The sequence below is a fragment of the Kogia breviceps genome, chromosome 2 (assembly GCF_026419965.1).
Source record: "Kogia breviceps isolate mKogBre1 chromosome 2, mKogBre1 haplotype 1, whole genome shotgun sequence".
Classification (NCBI taxonomy): domain Eukaryota; kingdom Metazoa; phylum Chordata; class Mammalia; order Artiodactyla; family Physeteridae; genus Kogia; species Kogia breviceps.
In genome coordinates this window covers 57,267,155-57,282,099 of record NC_081311.1, presented here as the reverse complement: position 1 = coordinate 57,282,099, position 14,945 = coordinate 57,267,155, and the positions used below count along the sequence as shown (strand labels likewise).

General features: G+C 38.0%; 1 protein-coding gene across 39 annotated transcripts in view; it reads right to left on the bottom strand.

Moving 5' to 3' along the window:
• The window catches only part of KCNMA1 (potassium calcium-activated channel subfamily M alpha 1), a 773,456-nt gene that overhangs the window by 255,462 nt on the left and 503,049 nt on the right, over positions 1 to 14,945 (bottom strand). Inside the window, exon 1 of one of the 39 annotated variants that reach the window (XM_067025306.1) lies at positions 2,962 to 3,020. The exons of the other annotated variants lie outside the window; for them this stretch is intronic. Coding sequence (XP_066881407.1) covers positions 2,962 to 2,998 — 37 coding nt within the window. The 5' untranslated portion in view covers positions 2,999 to 3,020. Of the gene's footprint in view, positions 1 to 2,961; positions 3,021 to 14,945 lie in introns of those variants that run through there. 39 annotated transcript variants of the gene reach the window in all.

The window sequence follows — 14,945 nt, the reverse complement described above, 5'->3', positions numbered from 1 at the left end:
AAAAAAAAAATCAAATCATGAAGATATCACACCCCATATACTTCAGGATTCAAAACTTATATAATTCTACTTTTACTGAATGTCAAGATACATGCTTCTCCATTCTTAATCAGCAACCTCTCTTGAATGGAGAAGAAGAGCCAGTGTTTCTATGTAGCAGGAGAGAGAGGGAAATGGGGAAGGAAGACACAATTGAGGAGTCAAGAAAATACAAATTATTGTTGTGTTTTAATAGCCATGGGTAAAATGTATTTCTGTTGAGATCAAATTTGTGAGTCAAAAACAGTCTGAATGACTCATGGGCTTTGAATCTTGGCAGTTGTGCAAGAGAACTGTTTACAAAATACTTTATTACAGCTTTGAGACACTTTCAATATCACACCCACTCCTAAGGGGATTCAAAGCATTTTATTAAGCTTCCGCATGTGCCATGTGTGGAGCTGAGCACAGAGTGGGCTAAGTCGTGGACGGGCAGCTCGATGTCCACGGGTGAGAGTTTATTCGGCCGAGTATGTGAGGCAGTAAAGCGGGGAGGCGTGCAGAGTGGTGGGAAGAAGTGGTGGTGATTCTCTCGAGACCCCAGGGTGAATCAAGGAAAGGAGACAGACCGGAAGTTCTCCCCTAAACAGCTCCATATTGGGCTCAGTTAGATGACTCCTTGTTCAAGCATAAGGTGACAAGGAAAAACTAACTTAAAGCCCACAGAAGGAAAAGACCTCACTGCTCAAGAGGGACAAAAGGATGTGGCTCAAAAGGAAATTTTCTCATCTAAAAGGATTTACCTTCATGGACAGAAGATTTTTTTTCAGAAAACATCCACCTTCTATTCTGAATGATATTCACATTACTTTTATTCAACAAGAAAGTGCAGAGATGAGAAGGGATGTGGATGAAATAAAAGTCTCAGGAGCCAAAAACCCAGTCCTAACCAAGCAGATGAAAGGTTGACTTCACACTGCTAACAACGGGATGTAGAGGACGCAATGGAGAGGTAGGTCATCTCACAAGGCAGAGAAAAGGGAAGACAAAAGATGGAGTTTAAGAAAATAAAATGGAGTGGAGATCACAGAGATCCAACCAATGAATAAAATGTGTTCCAAAGGGAAGTGCAAACAACACATAGATCATAAGTGGCGGCCAGGACATCACAGGATTGAACTTTCTGGATATGAAAAAAATGACTCGAGATTAAAAGGCAAAATGAACGATCAGCTCTAAGAGACTGACACCAAGAAGTATCTTATTGTTTTTCCCTTCAAATTTCAAGTATTAAAATAAATGAAGATATAAAAATCAAAAAGTGTCAGGGTGGGGAGAGGGTTACCATTAAGGTAATTAAGATCTCATTACTTAACAGTAAGTGTTAAGCAATGACTGGGCAACACGCAGAATTTTAAAACAAGGAGAGTCTGACCCAAGATTTTTATACCCTGTCAAGTAGTTGTTCAACAGTATAAGGGCAACAAAAAATACTTTCAAATATCCAAGCTCTCAGAAAATATATTGTCTGAACAAAACATTTGCAAAGAAGTTCGTTAAGTCTTACTAATCAGAATGGGGGGTGGTGCAGGCTGGAAAGTGAATTGTTAATAAACTCTCCTGTTGGTCCAAAGCATCCAGCCCAACCTGGATGGCTGATCTGACTGCAGCATCACTGTCACATATCGCTGGGAGATAAAATAACACATTTAGAAGCTCAAGGTAGAAAAAGACTGGCAGTTGATACTGAAACCAGTCAGGGATATAAGGATGCTTTAGTAACATATTAGCCGCTAATAGTTTCATCCTGAAAAATTGTGTGTGTGTGTATGTGTGCGTGTGAGAGAGAGAGAGAGTGTGTGCATTTTCATTTACGGGAACAAAAATTGAATACAAATGGCCCATGCTTTGAATGGGATTTCTTCTTATCGTGAAGAAATGCCTTTTGCATCCTGTATTATTGGTTAGTTGTCATATTTTAAAGCGACTCACAAAAATAAGATAGAATAAAAACTTTTCTTTTAATTGAGGTGTATGAAAATACAGGTAGTAAAAAAAAAAAAAAAGAAAGAAAAAGAATGCAGCAGTCACAAGGTCCTATCTTCTCGCTAGAGGTAAACTGTAGATCTAGGTCTGAACTCTTTCCCAAGGAAAGCAAGCAGGAAGGCACTCTAAGATAAAGGAGGAAAATAAGCTGGTTCTTAGGAGAAGAGGTTATCCCAGGAGGGGGACTCAAGAGAAACGTCTCCCTGCCAAAGGGGCCTGGGGTGCTGTAGGAGCAACATTTTCCCTGGCTGAACAATGGTGGGCTTTGTTTATTTGACTGCCTTGTGTTGGTCATTGACACGGCACTGGGTTTCACTAATGCAAATGAGAAACAAAGTTCTACATAGGGCTAAAAATATTCAGTCTACATATTCTCCTCAGATCAAGCCAGACACTTTGGAGAAATGCTTGGTCTGAAGTGTCTATCCTTCAGGCCACAGCTCACAGCAGCTCCCGAACTGCTTTCTCCCCTGGACCACTTGTGGTCTATTCTCAGCACAGCAGCCAGAGTGAGGCTGTTACCAGGTAAAATGGATCATGCCGTTCCTCTGCTCAAAAGCCTCCAATGCCCACATTCCACACAAAGTAGAAGTCAAAGTCCTTCAAGAACCTAAAGCAAGGCCAGCCCTCGTTCTTTTTGGACCTGCTGGCCTCTTCCCCCCACTCATACTACTTTGCCTCTGATCTAGCCATTTTCCTCAGTGATCCTTGACTGTGTACGGATGCTCCTGCCTCAGGGCCTTTGCACATGCTCTTCTATCTGCCTGGAATGCTCCTTCCCAAATGGCCACATGGTGCCCTCGCTCACCTCCTTCAGGTGGTTAATCAACATAACTTTCTCAGGGAGATCTTCCCTGGCTACTCTGTCTAAAAGTGCAGCTCCCCCCCCATCAGGTCCAATGCCCCCTCCAAAAAAAACTTCTTTATTCTACTTGCCTGCTTTATATTTCTCCCCAGCATGAAGCACTAGCATCTTACTTATTTATATAGTTTACTTTCTGTCTCCTTATCCACAGCACCAGCTCTGGGAGGGGAGGGATTGATGTCTACTGTGTTCATGGCTGTATTCCATGTACCTAAAATAGTGCCTTGCATAAGGTGGATACTCAGTAACTACTTGCTTGAATTGAACTGAATGAATCAGACTTCTGAGAATTAGATGGCAGAGAGCTAAAGGTTAGACGCTCTGCATTCGGAACTCTGAGGCTACACATTGTTTACTAAACGGAAAAGCCATGACTCTGAAAGTTCACCTGACAGAAGCCAGGGCTGACACTCTTAGGAAATATGAAGAAGCCTAACCAGGAAAGAGCCTTGACCAATGGTCATGCTGCTATATTCAGAGAGGTCCTGAAAGAGGATAGACAGCAACCTCAGATTCCATAAAGAGGCCAAGAAAAGGAAGCAGTGGGATGGGCAATGCCAAAGTGACAAATTATTCATCTCCTTTGCTTTATAACACTATATTCTTATTATTTATTCTATATAATTTAAAATCTCTGAAATAAAATTATTTTTTAGGAAACAGAAAATGGCTATAACAGACTTGTGAAGAAGAAAATACCATATTAATTATGCTCTCCAAAAGTCTAGATAGTTTCATGAGCAAGTTCCTTTAAACTATCAAAAAATAGTAAACTTCTCTACATATCAATATTCTCTATTATATAGTCAAGTAAAAAAATGCACTTTTCTCTCTCTTTCTGTACTTTGTATTGGTTAGAAAAGTCGTATTACCTGGACATAGGTTAAAAAAAAAAAAAATGGCAAGCTCATCACACTAATGACTGTTGACTAACCACAAGAAACCTACATAAAATACTAGTGAATCATATGCGAGACTATATTGTGTGCGTGTGTGTGTGTGTGTGTGTGTGTATTGAACTATTTTTTTTTTTTTAGCATCTTTACTGGAGTATAATTGCTTTACAATGGTGTGTTAGTTACTGCTGTATAACAAAGTGAATCAGCTATACATATACATATATCCCCATACCTCTTCCCTCTTGCGTCTCTCTCCCATCCTCCCTATCCCGCCCCTCTAGGTGGTCATGAGACTATATTAAATAAATAACACGCATGAGCTACTGGGGATGCTGTGGAGCACAGCCCAGATCCCTTTTCCAAGGATCTTTATTCATCACTGGCTCCTGAAGAGCAACCTTGCCAGGGGTGGCCCCCATGGCTGGTAGATATGGGGAAAAAGGTCTGCTGCCTTGCCTGGATTTGGGACAATGCTGAAGGGCCATCCAGCTGCAGAGCTGCCTGTGGGATGGACAAGGCCTTTGGTACAGCTGCACTACAGTTGAGCCCTCCACCCCATCACAGTGCCCTTGTTCTCTCAGAGACGGGCATTAAAACCTCCCCTGGAGATTGTGTGCCAGAAGACTAAGTATTCTGCTAAAGCATGGCAGACACATTGGAGGTACTCGACAAACAGGAATTTTACCGTATGAAGCTATGGAATTGAAACGGCATATTGTTCACAACTACACAGAAAAGTCAACAAGACGGAATAGGAAGCCCATAAAGATACACAAACACGCGCGCACGCGCACACACACACGGTAAATAGTGTTATTATTACTTTAAATTATTGGTAAAATGATGATGTTGACAATGATGTAAATCTATTATGACTGATCGTCTGCTATTTTTAATTATTTCTACATGCCTAAACCTTTAGCTCTATCTTATTTAATCCATACAACTGAAGAAAATAGCTAAGGATAAACAGACTAGAGAACGTGTCCAGCTCACACAGTCTGTAAGCAGCACAGCACAAATTTCAACCCGAATTTATGTAACGCCACAAAACCCAAGCTCGTAACTATTGCCCTGGCACAGCCTTTGGTCAGTCAGTTCTGATTCCAAACACCAGCACTCAAGTAAGCACTTCCAGCGCTTGTGATCATCTTGCCAAACTCTCCTAACAATTCGCATTTCCGTCAGTAGGGAAATGCCCTTTGCCTACACCCCCCATCAGACTGAGTATTCTGATTAGGAAAAGCCAGGAAGAAGGAAGGGAAAGGAAGGGAGGGAGTGAAGAGAGAGGGAGGGAGGGAGGGAGGGAAAGTAGGAGTCCCACTTTGATAGGCCTCAACCCCAAATACAGCCCATCACTGTTTTATTCTGCTTTTCTAGGTTAACGAACGAAGTTAACTGTGTTTTCACATAATTATTAGTCATTTTGTTTTCTTCTTTAAAGTGCTTTACAATAGTCTCTGCCAGATTACCTGTGGGTTCATCTTATTCTTTTATTATATTTGAGTTCTTTCATAATGAGAATATTATATGTTATATATTTTATCCCACAGTTCATCATTCTTCTTTTAATTTTGCTCCAGGTTTTTTTTCTTTCCTAAGTCTTAAATTTTGTTTAAGGTGGTTTTTTTTCCCCCTGAATTCCAAAGTTTGTTATATGGTCAAATACATCAGACTTCCATCATTGTCTCTTTGCTTTAATATTAAAAAATGGCCACCTCCAACGTAAAAAACAGATTTTTTAAAATGCATGTACGTTTTCTCTTTGTATCTTTAGGGTGCGAGTTCTGAACCTTGGCTGCACGTTTAAATCATCTGGGAAGCTTTAAGAATTATTGATACCTGGGTCTCACTTCCTCTTCCCCAATTCTGGCTTAATGGGTCTGAGGTACAGCCAAGCAGAGGGAATTTTAAAGCTCTTCGATGATCCTAATGAGCCATTATGGTTGAAAAGCACTGAAAACTTTTTCTACAAATGAGCAGATAGTAAATATTTTAGGTTCTATCACAACTACCCACTCTGCTGTAAATGACATGTAAATGAATGCACGTGACTGTATTCCAGTAAAATCTTATTCAAATAAATAGGCCATGGAGCCTAGTTTGCTAAGCCTGCTTTAGAGACCAGCTATTCAAATTCCATGTGCACATGAATCATCTGGAGTTTGTTAACATTCAGACTCTGTTCCATGGGTCTGAGATGGGGCTTGATGCTCTGCATTTCTAACCAACTCTACGATGTCACCGATGCTTCTGGTCAGAGACCAAACTGAGAAAACAAAACTGCAGGGCACTGGTTCCCAGACTTTGTTGCCATTGCAGTCACCTGGAAATTCTGGAACAACACTGGTGCCTATCTCCCACCCTCAGATATTCTGATTTATTTGGTCTGGGTGACAACCTGGGTGCAGAAATTTTTTATAACTCCCCAGATGATTCTAATGTGCAGCCAAGTGTGGGAACCACCCATTAAGGGTATCTTTTCTTCTTGTAACCTTTAATTTGTAAATCTGTCTTGATGTATTTATTTATTTTGGTTAATAGTGTGCCAAAGGGACCGAGTTTTATTTTTTCCCCAGATAGTTAGCAAATTGCCTTTTCCCTGAGTAATCTCTTGAGTAATCTAAAACCAGTACTATATCCATTAAGCACCCTGTGTCTTTACTTTTATAGAACATACTGGCTAACTATAAATTAGAAAAAATCCATAGTAAAATAATAGATTACTTATAAAATAATGCATTCAGCTCAAGATCTTAGGAAAAAAGTAGTCTTAACAACCATAGAAGAAAAGATGATTTCTACTTTAGTGTTTATACTTGAATAATCAGAGAACTAATAAAGATTAAAAGTGATAAAAATTTTCAAATCATTTTATGGGGGCAAACAATAACAACAATAAAACAAACAAACAAAACACATGCTTATCCAATAAAGAAACAAATAGAAAATAAAGTCATGCACAATTTCAGGCTAATAAAATTTGAAATCCACACTGAGAGGGATGACTTTCCAAAAAATGTAAACTTTGTAAATTCATACACACAAAAAAGAAAACCATTACAGGATGATAACTGAGATATAAATTGAAATTTTTATTAATATCTTCCCCTCAGAGAGTTTGTACCCATGTAATTTATTAAATTTTTTAAAACATTTACATTTTAATGAAACTCTAAACTATTCCAAGATACACAAAAAGAGGCAAAGCTATTAAACTTGTTATAAAATAATCATAACCTGGTACCAAAAACTGCCTCTCAAAACACAAAAGTAAAATAATCTCACTAAGATTAGTGATGCAAAAGTTCTACATAAAGTACCAACGTATATAATTCATCCGTGAATTAAAATAAGAATCCAGAGCATTCTGGTTAACCCTAACAGATTGAACAGAATGATTTATCTCTGCTTCCTCTCAAAACTTTACTAAAATAATATTAAAGGGGGGAAAAATAGCAAAATCCCACAAGGGCAGGAAGAAGGGAAGAGAAACTACAGCACGTTAAGAGAAAACCGCAAAACGCTGGTAAATGAAAAGTAGATGTTCTGTTGGAAATTAACTTGGCAAAGCGGAGAAACCTGATAACGTATATAGTAAGAAACATATATATAACATAATAAAAACAAAATATCAGAAATATTCTTGGTCAATAAATTTGATAAGGAATTTCACAAAGACAGGTTGGTGGGACCTGGTGGGGTGGGGAAATCATAGATAAGGAGAAAGCAACTGTTCAAAAGATGAAATGAGGTGACCAACACTGGGAAGTGGGAGGCTGGGACAACTCACTGATGGATTGAGGTACCAAATAGGAGCAGCCAGGATAGAGCAGTAAGCGTGGGCATTGTAGTTGTTAAAGCAATATCCCACGTGAACTGGTGACTCTTAGAAGAAAGCTGTAAGATCAGTTACTGGACCAAAATACATTGCCACACACCCACCCCATCACTCCACAGACAAGGTGCATTAAGCAAAGACAGCATTCTAATACAGGCTAACAGAAAATCTCAAATCCAAAGAGGAGCAAGAAATCAAGAATCACCAAATATTTGAGGAAAGTCAAGCTTTCTTCTAAGAAAGGCATGTAGTCTAGCAAAACTTACACTTAATGATACAACATTAACAAAGCAACAACTTTAGAAAAAGTTTGATTGAAAAACAAAGAATTGTAAGAAAATATGTCAACTCAGCAAAGATAAACTAGATATTTTAGAAATTAATGTTTTAAACATCACAACTTTAAAAAGCCAACTATTAGAAGAATGGATACAGCTACATACAAACTACAGGGCTAGACTATCAAACAGACGTCTCTTCATACAAAGCAGAAAAGGGGTGAAAAGTACAAAAGGGACGTTGAGAGACAAGGAAGACAAGTGTAGAATTTTTAACATTTACGTAATTGAGTTTCCAGAAGGAAAAAATACAGGCAATAGAAAGCAGGAAAACTGGAAATTCCCTGGCGATCCAGTGGTTAGGACTCCAAGCTCTCACTGGTGGAGCCTGGGTTCAATCACTGGTCAAGGAACTAAGGGTCATCCTTAGATTGGAACGGTCTGTTAAGTGTCCAGAGGGATAATTTTAAAGGACCCAAACTGTGGCATATTACAGTGACATTTCAGAGCACCAATGCAAAGATATAAACTCCCCAAAGCAATGAGAATCAAATTATTGTCAGAATTCTCCTGGCTGCACTGGATTCGAGAAAACAAAGGAAAAATATCGCCACAATTTTCAGGAGAAATTATTTTGAGCTAAAAAAGATATACTTAACCAGCTGAAAGAAAAATAAATCCAAAAGCAAGTGAGATACAAGAAGCAATGGAAGAAAAGAGCGAAAGTAACTGATTAGTTTATGTGTTGACTGAATATTACAAAAACTAAGAAATAATAATAATGATTTAAAAGTAAAACCTTTAGATGATACTACATGGAAGATGGAGGAGAGGGCAGTGAAGGTCAGAAACTTGTGCTGAAGTTCTTGTCTTGCTTCAGGAGAAAGTACTATTAATTATACATATTAATAGAAAATTTTAAGTTTAAGTATGTGTATCAACAACTTAAGAATACATCTGGAATTATAAATTCCAAATCTCAGAAGGAAAAAAAAACAAAAGAATTTGATCAATCCAATTGAAGGAAAAGAATTGTGAAAAAAGAAAAGAAAAAAGCATATTAACTAGTATTAATAAAATACTACTGCAACAGCAAAAAGAATTATTTTTTAGTAATCACAACAAAATTGAGTGAGTTAAATTTATCTATTAATTGACAAAGACACTCAGATAATATAAAACAGCAATAATCCATTCCAGCTGAATTTAAGAGATTCATTGAAAACAAGGAAAGTTAGAAATATATACCAGACAAATGCTGACCAAAGAAAAAGAGGCAAACAGAACAATAATGATATCATATAAAGTGGCAGCTACTGTGAAGATGTACCAAAAAAAGAGTAATACTTCATATTCATAAACGGAGAAATCCACCAAGAATATGTAACAGTGAAAAAACTTTACACACCTAAGACTATATCTTTGAAGTACATATACAACAAAATCTGGCAAGAATGGATCAAACAACAAAAACTGACAAAGCCACGTCACAGTAGGAGACTCTAATGTTCACTTTTCAGACACTAGCCAAAACATAAGCACAATTAATAAGAAATGTTCATATAACATTTAGTTCCTTGGGATATATTTGTATATATCTATCTGAATGGATGGACAGATAGGTACATACATATATTATACCCAGTAAATAAAGAACACACTCTTCAGTAGCAACCTTTGAACAGTCATGAAACTGACCATGTACTAGGCAACAAAGAAATTTTACCAAATTCCAAAGTACAGAAATCATAGAGGCCACATTTACCACAAAGCAACAAAATAAGAAAAATCACAAAAAGATAAGCAGAATAGGGACTTCCCTGGTGGCACAGTGGTTAAGAATCTGCCTGCCAGCGAGGCTGCCTAAAAATCATAATAAGGTTACCAACATCCCCAAACACACCACCAGACATGGACCTGCCCACCAGAAAGACAAGATCCAGCCTCATCCACCAGAACACAGGCACTAGTTCACCCAAGCAGGAAACCTACTCAACCCACTGAACCAACCTCAGCCACTAGGGACAGCCACCAAAAACAGCGGGAACTAAGAACCTGCAGCCTGCAAAATGGAGACCCCAAACACAGTAAGATAAGCAAAATGAGAAGACAGAAAAACACACAGCAGATGAAGGAGCAAGATAAAAACACACCAGACCTAAGAAATGAAGAGGTAATAGGCAGTCTACCCGAAAAAGAATTCAGAATGATAGTAAAGATGATTCAAAATCTTAGAAATAGAATAGACAAATTGCAAGAAACAGTTAACAAGGACCTAGAAGAAATAAAGAGGAAGCAAGCAATGATGAGCAACACAATAAATGAAATGAAAAATATTCTAAATGGGATCCATAGCAGAATAACTGAGACAGAAGGACGGATAAGTGACCTGGAAGATAAAATAGTGGAAATAACTACTGCAGAGCAGAATAAAGAAAAAAGAATGAAAAGAACTGAGGACAGTCTCAGAGACCTCTGGGACAACATTAAATGCACCAACATTCGAATTATAGGGGTCCCAGAAGAAGAAGAGAAAAAGAAAGGGACTGAAATAATATTTGAAGAGATTATAGTTGAAAACTTCCCTAAAATAGGAAAGGAAATAGTCAATCAAGTCCAGGAAGCACAGAGAGTCCCATACAGGATAAACCCAAGGATAAACACGCCAAGACACATAATAATCAAACTGTCAAAAATTAAATACAAAGAAAACATATTAAAAGCAGCAAGGGAAAAACAACAAATAACACACAAGGGACTCCCCATAAGGTTAACATCTGATCTTTCAGCAGAAACTACAAGCCAGAAGGGAGTGGCAGGACATATTAAAAATGATGAAGGAAAAAAACCTACAACGAAGATTACTCTACCCAGCAAGGATCTCATTCAGATTTGATGGAGAAATTAAAACCTTTACAGACAAGCAAAAGCTGAGAGAGTTCAGCACCACCAAACCAGCTTTACAACAAATACTAAAGGAACTTCTCTAGGCAAGAAACACAAGAGAAGGAAAAGACCTACAAAAACAACCCAAAACAACTAAGTAAATGGTAATAGGTACATACATATCGATAATTACCTTAAATGTAAATGGATTAAATGCTCCCACCAAAAGACACAGACTGGCTGAATGGATACAAAAACAAGACCCATATATATGCTGTCTACAAGAGACCCACTTCAGACCTAGGGACACATACACACTGAAAGTGAGGGGATGGAAAAAGATATTCCATGCAAAAGGAAATCAGAAGAAAGCTGGAGTACCAATTCTCATATCAGACAAAATAGACTTTAAAATAAAAACTATTACAAGAGACAAAGAAGGACACTACATAATGATCAAGGGATCGATCCATGAAGAAGATATAACAATTGTAAATATTTATGCACCCAACATAGGAGCACCTCAATACATAAGGCAAATACTAACAGCCATAAAAGGGGAAATCGACAGTAACACAATCATAGTAGGGGACTTTAACACCTCACTTTCACCAACGGACAGATCATCCAAAATGAAAATAAATAAGGAAACACAAGCTTTAAATGATACATTACACAAGATGGACTTACTTGATATTTATAGGACATTCCATCCAAAAACAACAGAATACACATTTTTCTCAAGTGCTCATGGAACATTCTCCAGGATAGATCAATACTGGGTCACAAATCTAGCCTTGGCAAATTTAAGAAAATTGAAATTGTATCAAGTATCTTTTCCGACCACAACGCTATGAGACTAGATATCAATTACAGGAAAAGATCTGTAAAAAATACAAACACATGGAGGCTAAACAATACACTACTTAATAACGAAGTGATCACTGAAGAAACCAAAGAGGAATTCAAAAAATACCTAGAAACAAATGACAATGGAGACACGATGACCCAAAACCTATGGGATTCAGCAAAAGCAGTTCTAAGAGGGAAGTTTGTAGCAATATAATCATACCTTAAGGAACAGGAAACATCTCGAATAAACAACCTAACTTTGCACCTAAAGCAATTAGAGAAAGAAGAACAAAAAAAAACCCAAATTTAGCAGAAGGAAAGAAATCATAAAGATCAGAAATAAATGAAAAAGAAATGAAGAAAACAACAGCAAAGATCAATAAAAGTAAAAGCTGGTTCTTTGAGAAGATAAACAAAATTGATAAACCATTAGCCAGACTCATCAAGAAAAAAAGGGAGAAGACTCAAATCAATAGAATTAGAAATGAAAAAGGAGAAGCAACAACTGACACTGAAGAAATACAAAGGATCATGAGAGATTACTACAAGCAACTCTATGCCAATAACATGGACAACCTGGAAGAAATGGACAAATTCTTAGAAATGCACAAGCTGCCGAGACTGAACCAGGAAGAAATAGAAAATATGAACAGACCAATCACAAGCACTGAAATTGAAACTGTGATTAAAAATCTTCCAACAAATAAAAGCCCAGGACCAGATGGCTTCACAGGTGAATTCCATCAAACATTTAGAGAAGAGCTAACACCCATCCTTCTCAAACTCTTCCAAAAAATTGCAGAGGAAGGAACACTCCCAAACTCATTCTATGAGGCCACCATAACCCTGATACCAAAACCAGACAAAGACGTCACAAAGAAAGAAAACCACAGGCCAATATCACTGATGAACATAGATGCAAAAATCCTCAACAGGGCTTCCCTGGTGGCGCAGTGGTTGAGAGTCCGCCTGCCGATGCAGGAGACACGGGTTCGTGCCCTGGTCCGGGAGGATCCCACATGCCGCGGAGCGGCTGGGCCCGTGAGCCGTGGCCGCTGGGCCTGCGCGTCCGGAGCCTGTGCTCTGCAATGGGAGAGGCCACAACAGTGAGAGGCCCACATACCGCACAAAAAAAAAAAAAAAAAAAAAATCCTCAACAAAATACTAGCAAACAGAATCCAACAGCACATTAAAAGGATCATACACCATGATCAAGTGGGGTTTATCCCAGGAATGCAAGGATTCTTCAATACATGCAAATCAATCAACGTGATACACCATATCAACAAACTGAAGGAGATAAACCATATGATCATCTCAATAGATGCAGAGAAAGCTTTTGACAAAATTCAACACCCATTTATGATAAAAACCCTGAAGACAGTAGGCAGAGAGGGAACTTTCCTCACCATAATAAAGGCCATATATGACGAACCCACAGCCAGCATTGTCCTCAATGGTGAAAAACTGAAACCATTTCCACTAAGATCAGGAACAAGACAAGGTTGCCCACACTCACCACTCTTATTCAACCTAATTTTGGAAGTTTTAGCCACAGCAATCAGAGAAAAAAAAGAAATAAAAGGAATCCCGATTGGAAAAGAAGAAGTAAAGCTGTCACTGTTTGCAGATGACATGACACTATAAATAGAGAATCCTAAAAATGCCACCAGAAAACTACTAGAGCTAATCAATGAATTTGGTAAAGTAGCAGGATACAAAATTAATGCACAGAAGTCTCTGGCATTCTTATACACTAATGATGAAAAATCTGAGAGTGAAATTAAGAAAACACTCCCATTTACCACTGCAACAAAAAGAATAAAATATCTAGGAATAAACCTACCTAAGGAGACAAAAGACTTGTATGCAGAAAACTATAAGACACTGATGAAAGAAATTAAAGATGATACAAATAGGTGGAGAAATATACCATGTTCTTGGATTGGAAGAATCAACATTGTGAAAATGACTCTACTACCCAAAGCAATCTACAGACTCAATGCAATCCCTATCAAATTACCACTGGCATTTTTTTACAGAACTAGAACAAAAAATTTCACAATTTGCATGGAAACACAAAAGACCGCGAATAGCCAAAGCAATCTTGAGAACGAAAAATGGAGCTGGAGGAATCAGGCTCCCTGACTTCAGACCATACTACAAGGCTATAGTAATCAAGACAGTATAGTACTGGCACAAAAACAAATATAGATCAATGGAACAGGATAGAAAGCCCAGAGATAAACCCCCACACATGTGGTCACCTTATCTTTGATAAAGGAGGGAAGGATATACAGTGGAGAAAAGACAGCCTCTTCAATAAGTGGTGCTGGGAAAACTGGACAGCTACCTGTAAAAGTATGAAATTAGAACACTCCCTAACACCACACACAAAAATAAACTCAAAATGGGTTAAAGACCTACATGTAAGGCCAGACACTATCAAACTCTTAGAGGAAAACATAGGCAGAACACTATACGACATAAATCACAGCAAGATCCTTTTTGACCCATCTCCTAGAGAAATGGAAATAAAAACACAAATAAACAAATGGGACCTAATGAAACTTAAAAGCTTTTGCACAGCAAAGGATACCATAAACAAGACCAAAAGACAACCCTCAGAATGGGAGAAAATATTTGCAAATGAAGCAACTGACAAAGGATTAATTTCCAAAATTTATAAGCAACTCATGCAGCTCAATAACAAAAAAACAAACAACCCAATCCAAAAATGGGCAGAAGAACTAAATAGACATTTCTCCAAAGAAGATATACAGATTGCTAACAAACACATGAAAGAATGCTCAACCTCATTAATCATTAGAGAAATGCAAATCAAAACTACAATGAGATATCATCTCACACCGGTCAGATTGGCCATCATCAAAAACTCTAGAAACAATAAATGCTGGAGAGGGTGTGGAGAAAAGGGAACCCTCTTGCACTGCTGGTGGGAATGTAAAATGATACAGCCGCTATGGAGAACAGTATGGAGGTTCCTTAAAAAGCTACAAATAGAACTACCATACGACCCAGCAATCTGACTACTGGGCATATACCCTGAGAAAACCATAATTCAGAAAGACTGATGTACCAAGATGTTCATTGCAGCTCTATTTACAATAGCCAGGACATGGAAGCAACCTAAGTGTCCATCAACAGATGAATGGATAAAGAAGATGTGGCACATATATACAATGGAATATTACTCAGCCATAAAAAGAAATGAAACTGAGTTATTTATAATGAGGTGGATGGACCTGGAGTCTGTCATACAGAGTGAAGTAAGTCAG